At 41.9% G+C, this 8,553-nt stretch overlaps 1 protein-coding gene across 1 annotated transcript; it reads right to left on the reverse strand.

Moving 5' to 3' along the window:
* Positions 1 to 419: 419 nt before the first annotated feature.
* Positions 420 to 8,531, reverse strand: CFAP97D1 (CFAP97 domain containing 1). The gene is made up of 6 exons (XM_007482132.3): positions 8,228 to 8,531; positions 6,473 to 6,543; positions 6,013 to 6,131; positions 3,762 to 3,885; positions 2,843 to 2,899; positions 420 to 1,231 (listed from the first exon to the last, which is right to left on the reverse strand). Exons 1-5 carry the CDS (start codon positions 8,349 to 8,351, stop codon positions 2,843 to 2,845), a joined length of 495 nt encoding a protein of 164 aa, XP_007482194.1. The 5' UTR covers positions 8,352 to 8,531; the 3' UTR covers positions 420 to 1,231.
* Between the last annotated feature and the right edge of the window lie 22 nt (positions 8,532 to 8,553).

The following is an 8,553-nucleotide window of genomic DNA, read 5'->3' on the forward strand; positions in this document are numbered from 1 at the left end:
CACAACAGAGCCCAGATAATGGGACCCCTGGTTTCGAGTCACTGTGCCTGGGATTCTTGGGGCCTCTCTGGCCCGTTTCTCTTTGAGTTGACCCTTTCTGTACCATACCATGCCACCTTTTACACGGCAACTGATCCTTCTACTTGCCATCCACGCGGGGAGACCGCTAGGAGATGTTGGGGGAGGAGAGGTAACCTTGTGGTCCACAGGAGTCAAGTTAACGTAAGAGAATGACCCCGATAGACCGTGCCGTACTCTACCATGCTGGGTAGGCACGAACCATGCTTTTCCCCCTGCATGCCCGAATGCAGGCATGTTACATTCAAGACATTCATTTGGAATCCAGTTTTGCAACTACCAGTTTAGCCCAGGCACAGCCTAGAGGGCATGAGCGGGCGACCACATACCCAGAAATAGTATCTCATAGAAATATCTTTAATAACTATGGAATTCTTTTTAGGAATAAGTACAGCTCCCATCCTCGAGAGATAGAGTTCTGAGCCAATGAACAAGGAAGAATATTTCTGCATCACAAAGTCAATAACATGCAAAAGACAGTCATTTGTATACCCTGTAAATAAATAAGGGGATGTCAAAGCATCTCTTCTCTCTAAAAGTCACTTGCGCCAACCTGTAGGATCAGCAAGAAAATCTATGCATTGTGGCCTCAATTTTACAATGATACATACAATGATTTCTCAGTGATACATTTTCGTCAAAGTTAGTAGAGTATTTCACTGTTGCTGCGGGCAGATGCGAGCGGACCTCCTTGTTCTGTGTACTGGGATTTTAAACGAGAGGTTCTTTTCCCAATTTTGTATATCGACAGAATAAAAAAATGACATCGGTTCCACGTGTTGTTGTTTTTTTAACCTTGGTTTTGTCACATGATTATTTTGGGCGGAGAAATCAACTTGTAGCTTGATGATCACCTTTTTCTTTTTGTTTTTAGTCTATGTCTAAAAAGGGTGATAAGGTCTGAGTGTGGAAATGTCCTTTGTTTAAAAAAAATAAAAAAATGTGCTTGCATCTTTTTTTTTCTGGCGGCAGGCTCCATTTCTGTCTCTAGATTCAGATGAGGAATATAATGTAACTTACTCATTTCGTGTGGCAAGTTTTATTGTAGCTTCCAAAGATCCAGTCATTTATCCATTTAGGAGTTCCATGATATTCCAAGTTGACTTGAGATCACCAAGCCTCCTTTGGGTTTTATTTCCCCATGCTGATTTTTCTTTTAGTTATTAAGAGTATGAAAGGGGGAAGAGGATGGGTTGAGAGGAGAGAGAGACAGAGAGAGAGAGAGAGAGAGAGAGAGAGAGAGAGAGAGAGAGAGAGAGAGAGAGAGAGAGAGAGAGAGAGAGAGAGAGAGAGAGAGAAAGAGAGAGAGAGAGAGAATCATTAATTATATATAGGACAATAAAAACTATTTGTGGCATGCTGGCCTTGAGGTAAAGACCATCTGGATTCCTAGCCCACCTCTAATACTTATGTGTGACTGTCAGAAAGCCAGTTGATGTCTCTGAACCTTGGTTTCCTTTTTTTTTATTTTATAGAACTTGTACTCCCTGGGGTTGTTGTGAGGTTTGAATAATAAAAAAAAAAATTCATTTGTTGGTTACATTAAAATAAGGCACTTGACCAAAAAAAGGTATATATAAACTATACCTTTCATGTTTCTGTTTATCAGTTCTTTCCTTGAGGTGGGCATTTACAAGTTATTCTTTAAATATTAATTCTATAGCTGTATATAATGCTCTCTTGGTTCTACTTATTTCACTTTTTAAATCCTTACCTTCTATTTTAAAATCAATACTGAATATTGGATCCAAAGTAGAAGAGTGGTAAGGGCTAGGCAATGGGGGTTACATGACTTGCCCAGGGTCACACAGCTAGGAAGTATCTGAGGCCAGATTTAAACCCAGGACTTTGGGGCCTGGTTCTGTTATCCACTGAGCCATGTAGCTGTCCCCTCCATGTTTTTTTAAAATTAAACAACTCATCTTTTCTTATGACATAATAATATTCCATCACAAATCTATAATTTATATGTCTATTTAAAATATGAAATATATGTACATATATTGCTTTGGAAACCTGAAAGCATCAGGAAAATATCCATTATGATGACATTCATGATTATCGATCTGTTTCTTTTCTCCTAATATTTAATTACTGCTAATAATGAAAGAATAGTGGCTCTGGAGATGGAGGACCTGGGTTCAAATTCTACCTTACTAACTAACCTCCATAACCTCGGTCAACCTCATTACTCTTAGGCCTCACTTTCCATAACTGTAAAATGCGAGAGTTGGACTAGATGACCTCTAGTCCATATGTTATTGTTGAGTCACATTTGACTCTGTCTCTCCACTTTGGGTTTTCTTGGCAAAAATACTAGAGTGGTTTGCTATTTCCTTCTCATTTGACAGATGAGGAAACTGAGGCAAACCGGGTTAAATGCCTTGCCCAGGTTGGTCACACAGCTAGGAAATATCTGAGGCTGGATTTGAACTCAGGTCTTCCTGACTCCATGTCCAGAGTCTATGCACTGAGCCAACCTTGCTGCCCAGCCCATATGACCCAATGACAAATAATAATACATCAATTGCCATGGTGGTAACGTTTGGAGCAGTCCCGGAGGCCTCATGTTTATCACTTCGGCCTCACTGAAAGGACAGCGGGGATTCACAACAGGAATTCATCTGTGCCACCCCCCCCTTTCCAGGTTCCTTCTCTGCTTGCCTTCTGCAGGCTCCATTATTGATGGAGCTCATGACTTATGAATGGATTTTAAAGCCAAACGATGGGTTTTAAAGTGTAGAATGAAGGGCAGGGGACATACCTAATCCTTCTTGTACAGAAGATATCTTGTGGTATTTCTTATATATCGTCTGGAATTCTTGAAGGAAAAAGGCAAAAAAAACGATGTCAATGCACTAGTATTGACAGCCCAATTCAGCGCTGGTATGGAAATGGGCCCACTACAGGCCTATGTGCTGGGGGGGGGGGGGGGGGGGCTGCGGCTTTTCTGGCTTCCTTCGAGTCCCCGCTGAAATCCCACCTGCCACAGGGGGCCTTTCCCACCCACCTTCATTCCAGTGCCTTCCCTGTACTAGTTATCCTCCCTGTTTTCATGTTATTCTCTCCCCAAGTAGACTGTGAGCTCTTCAAGAGGAGGAACTTTTACCTGCCTTTCCCCTGGGCTTAGCACAGTGCCTGGCACACAGTAGGTATCTGCTAAGTGTTTAGTAACTGACTGGCATCTACCGACCTGCCAAGATTTACAATGTGGCTCATTTAGATCTGATGCCGAGTGGCATTTCTCTTGTGGCATGGTGTGGTGCCATTAATAATAATGATACGACACCACAAAAATATGCATGGGGTTGTGCTTTGGCACTTTGATGAGTGTGCTGTTAAGCAACAGGGGGGGCCACTAGCCAATGAATCTGGTGCTCCCTCCATCCCTTGTTTGCTCACACCTTCCCAAGCCCTTTTCTATTCTAACTTAGGATCAGGGTAATTGTTGAAGGAAGCTCCTATTATTGGAAGCCACCCAGAATGTCCTCGGAGGTGATCGCGTTTCTTTCCCTCTTCCTCCCTCCCTTCTTGCCTTCCCCTCCTTTTCAGTGACCTGTTTCATCTCATTGACTGCTCAACTCAGCTACATGGGAGTCCTATCAAAGGTTTTCCCTCCTTGGAACCCAGAAGGAACGTGTGTGTCTAAGATAATCAAATACATATGAGCCTGCCCCACGTGCCTGCCAGTCTATCTCAGATGCCCTGCGGTCATAGTGAGGTTTACGGTCTCCAAGTCTTCGAAGAATTCCTTGATTCTCCACAGTAATTCTCACTAGTTCCCTGTTGCGAGTTTCTCTGTTTAAGCTGAGGGGGAAAAAAGAACAAAGCCACAAAACACCAAGGCTAGTGAACAACAACAACAATCACAAAACTCTAGCGGGGATGGGCTGCAGAATCAGGAGGGGAGAAGTTTGACATCTCTGGATGGGACGGCCTTCGAGGGATTCACCTGCCACTTCAGTGAGCTCTGCATGCTCGTTGGATTAGCAAGATTCTTGGGGAATGTGTGTGCCAAGAGGCCCTGCGTTTAGATGATAGGGGGATTCTCTTTTTTGGAAAACCGTCAGTCAGCAACGGGGTATTTTTTAATTTACTGAATTAGGGAGACAAAGGAGTTTCGTGGAAGAAGCCCTGGTTCTGGAGTCAGACGTTTTAGGTTCAAGTTCCTTGTCTACAGCATTTGATAAAGAAGTTCATAGATTTAGAGGTAGAAGGGAAAGGTGCAAACCCCTTCTTTTAGAGACAAGGAAACAGAGGCACAGGGTAAGTGATTTGCCCAGGGCCACAAACCTAGTAAGGGAATCTTAATGAAAACTGGAGCTGCCCAATTCTCTTCCAAGCCCAGTGGTATAGGAATCTTTTCAGATTTCTCTGTATAAGAATGCTTTCAGATTTAAATGGTGCCCATGAGACAAAATAAAAGGGTGTCTTTCCTTTGGCTGCTCTGATCAGACTTGAGTTTACAAGTCTACCTCTGGTACCACCACTTATGTGACTTTAGGCAAGTCATTTGGTCTCCCTGGGCCTCAGTTTCCCCATCTGTAAAATGAGGAGGTTGCACTAGATTGGCTTCAGTACCAGGTCTATGATTGTCATGATTGAATCTCCTAACTGGATTCTGTGGAAGAAGCATTTATTAATAACTTACTCTAGTGCATGAGGCCCTTTACTAGATGTTAAGAGAAGAAATGGCCCCATTTCTGTCCTTGGGGAGGCTACCATTTAAAAGAGGATGAGATGATGACAGAAATGAGAGCCAAAATACCCATCTTGTTAATGTGGCTTTGTATGTTCCATCGCCACTTTCACCACTGCCTCTTAGAATCCCTTGTTTCCTTCTTAGCTCCACAGTTCTACACAAAATATTCTTGGTTCTGTCCCCACGTCTACCTGTCTTCCTGATCCTGACTTTTTTTTTTTTGCTTAAATTTAAAACATTTTTTACATGTAGAAACAATGTTTTAAAATTATTTTCTGACATTTTGCAATTCAGATGCTTTCCCTCCCTCCTTCCCCAAGGTGGTAAATGGTCTGTTAGAGATTATACCCGTGTTTTATTGCCATTTTGCATGTACTTTTATGTGTATGTGTCATCTCTCTTGATAGAATGTGAGCTCCTCAAAGACAGGAGCTGTTTCATTTATATCTTGGCTGAACATATAGTAAGTGCTTAATAAATGCCAGTTGATTATATGATCAAAGAGCTCAATGCTGTGGGGAAATCTGAAGGAGAGATCGTTTCTGCTGCAGGTGGGATGGGGATCAGGGAAGGTTTGAAGGAAAAAGAGGCAGCAGAGGTTGGAGGGAGATGGGGAAAAGCACTGAGGTCGGTTAGAAGATGTGGTCAAATGATGGAGTTGGACAAGATGGCTTTCTACCTCTAATTCTATGCTCCTATCATGCCTCAGATGCCAGCTCTGCTACTTCTAACCTGTGTTGCCTTGGGGCGAGTAGCTCTTGGGTCTCAGTTTCCTCATTTTTTAAATAAAGGGGATCCTTCAGGACCGCAGCTAGGTAACATAGTGGACAAAGCCCCAAGCCCCACAACATACTTTTAAGGTTACTGTTGCACTCTGGACATTTTTCTCTAGCACTTTCTTAAGTCTAGACAATCAACAAGACAATAAATTATGCCCTGATTTGTAGCATTTGGCTATTTCCAAGATGTAGATGGGTTGCCTGGAAATTTAACAATCGACCCTGGAGTTGGCTTCAGTTGACCCTGGCTCATCCCTGCTAAAAGGGCAAATTTAAATAGATAGGGAGCCTCTTTTGGAGGCAGCAGAGTCTTGGCTAGACCTTTCTTTAGCAAGCTTGCTCTGGCCATGGGGTGTTAATGAAGAGACTGGAAACAGGGGTCCTGAGAGCTGAACCATTCTGGAATTGAGAAAAGGCTCATAGCAGTGTCATGAGGAAAAGTAAGAATAATACCTCTTGGAAAAATATTCGTTCCAGCAATCCACCTTAGCGGGACCACGTTGAGCATCAGCAATTTTTTGACATAGTTGCTTGTTTTCATATTCAATTTTATTAATTCTCTTTTGTTCACCCTGGTAATAAAAATGTCACCATGATGGGTACATCATTTCTGTGCCCATGAGCAGAACTACATATTCAGGAGAGACACATTGACTTGTGTATCGACAACAGGGGGAAGTGGAGAGAAAGGCTCTTATTTGACAGAGGGAAAAGGGCTGATGGAGAGGGAAATGAAAGTTGGGAAATACAGGCTTTTAGAAGGGGGGAAGAAATTTGGGTAGGGACCACTTACTAAAATGTTTTGGGGCTAGGCAGGTGATGGGCAAAGTTCTGGGTAACGGGATCCCTTTAAGATTTTATTATCTATTTCAGCTGACACAGAAGAGATTCTGGGAGTAATCAAATCACATACCTGTAATTTACTTAATTTTAAAATATGGTGGGTATGTGCCACTGGAGGCTTGTTATCAACTGTAGGCTTAGCTAGAGAAAAAGGAAAAAAAAAACACCAAAACAAGTGAATTTGTTATATCGTGATTAGAATTACAAAAGTTGTATAGTCATGCCAATCTTTAAGTTAGCCACTCTGCTTCTCTATCCCTTTCAGATTAAGGCAAAGTTTAAGGGTGGAACCAGATTACTTATTTGGAAGGCCCAAAAGATTTAATTTGGATTTAATTTTCCAATTTAAGGTTGCCTATGCTATGACAAAAATGGTAGGATCTGTAAAAAGAAACTCTCCCACAGTAAAACTTATTTTTGGTGTTTGTCAAACCAATCTTTTCGCACTTCTACCCAACACAAGTCTAGAAATGAGGGCACTAACATGTTGTTTTCTCTCCCTTCGTTGAAAGCCTCAGTTTCCATCTTTATGGAATGAACTCAAGTGGACACATTAGGCATCTCCGGGCCTCCACTGTTCCTTCATATCCAAGATGGCTTGGCTAATAGCCCCCAGTGCAGTTTTTCTTTTTTTTTTTTTAGCCATAACTTTTTGTCTTAGAAACAATACTAAGTATTGATTCTAAGGGAGAAAAGTGGTAAGGGTTGGGCAATGGGAGTTAAGTTAAGCCCAGGGTTACTCAGCTAGGAAGTGTCTGAGGCCAGACTTGAACCTAGGACCTTCTGTCTCTAGGCTTAGGCAAGTCACCTAACCCATGTCCGCACCTGGAGAAGGAAATTCCATACTACTCTGGTACTTCTACCAGGAAAACCCCAATGGGGTCATGGAGAGTCAGACAGAGATGGAAGATGCCAACAAAATGGAGTTGTTGGCAGGTACCAAATAAGCAATCATTAGGCTTCTGGAGCTTTGAGTTCTCCTCTAAAATGACTCACTGTGCCATTTTATTAAAGTAGTTTTTAAAAAACCCTATTCCTTGGCCTTTGTTGCTGCTGAACAGATGACAGGGGATGATACATTCATAGTACACCCAGGTATTATCTATCATGACTTGGGTGATGCAAAATGGCCCTTCTAATACAATGAATAGGGCACAGGTGGGCCTCTATTTTTTTAAACCCTTACCTTTTGTCTTAGAATCAATACTATGTATTGGTTCCAAATCAGAAGAGTGGTAAAGTCTAGGCAGAGAAGAATAAGTGACTTACCCAGAAACACAGCTAGGAAATGTTTGAGGCCAAATTTGAACCCAGAATCTCTCATCTCCAAGGTCTGGCTCTCTATCTACTGAGCCACCTAGCTTGTCTCCCAGTGCAGTTTTTAAAAATACATTTCCTTTTTTGTTATGAATTCAACAACCATCAAGAAACATGAACATTTCAGCATACAGATTGGAAACAAAAAAAAATTCTATATGAAATTATGTACTTGTACTAATTTTTAAAAAGTATATATTAAGTTTAAAGTCATAAAATTGCTCCTCTGAACTTCTTTTGCTTTCTTTTGTGTATTTTTAATCTTTATTGATCTTTTTTTGTATCTCTATCATTACCCACTTACGGCTATGTGCTCTCCCTTCTCTTCCAAGTCCTTTCTTTTAGAAAGAAGCCCAGGCAAACCAATCAATTGATTAGCTGTGTCCGAGAAGCTCAGTTGCAGTCTGAAGCCATGAGCTGTTTTATTTATTTATTTTTAGCATCGCCCCAACGAGGACAGCACCTGTCAGCATCCTCGAGATGCCAGCACCCTCTGACCCATACCTACCTACTTCCACTCTGTTCTTGTGAGACACGTGGTGGCCGACATCCAGTTTCTTCTTAAAGGTTGTGCTTTGCCTGTGATTAGCAACAATTGCAGGATATGCTAAGTATTCTAGGGAGTTGTTCATTTTCTCTTTCTAATCTCAGTTCAGAAATGAGGCACCTATATTAACTCAGAGGTCTACTTAGCTTTACCCATTAATGACTGTCATAGTCAACCAGTTGTGACATCAGTGGAAAGCACAGGAAAGTCACTAAGAAAGAGGACTGCAAAACCCCCAGCATATTTGTGTCGGCATGGGATCCCCGTCAGTGTCCCATCTCTTAGCC

The sequence above is a fragment of the Monodelphis domestica genome, chromosome 2 (assembly GCF_027887165.1).
Source record: "Monodelphis domestica isolate mMonDom1 chromosome 2, mMonDom1.pri, whole genome shotgun sequence".
Taxonomy (NCBI): Eukaryota; Metazoa; Chordata; class Mammalia; order Didelphimorphia; family Didelphidae; genus Monodelphis; species Monodelphis domestica.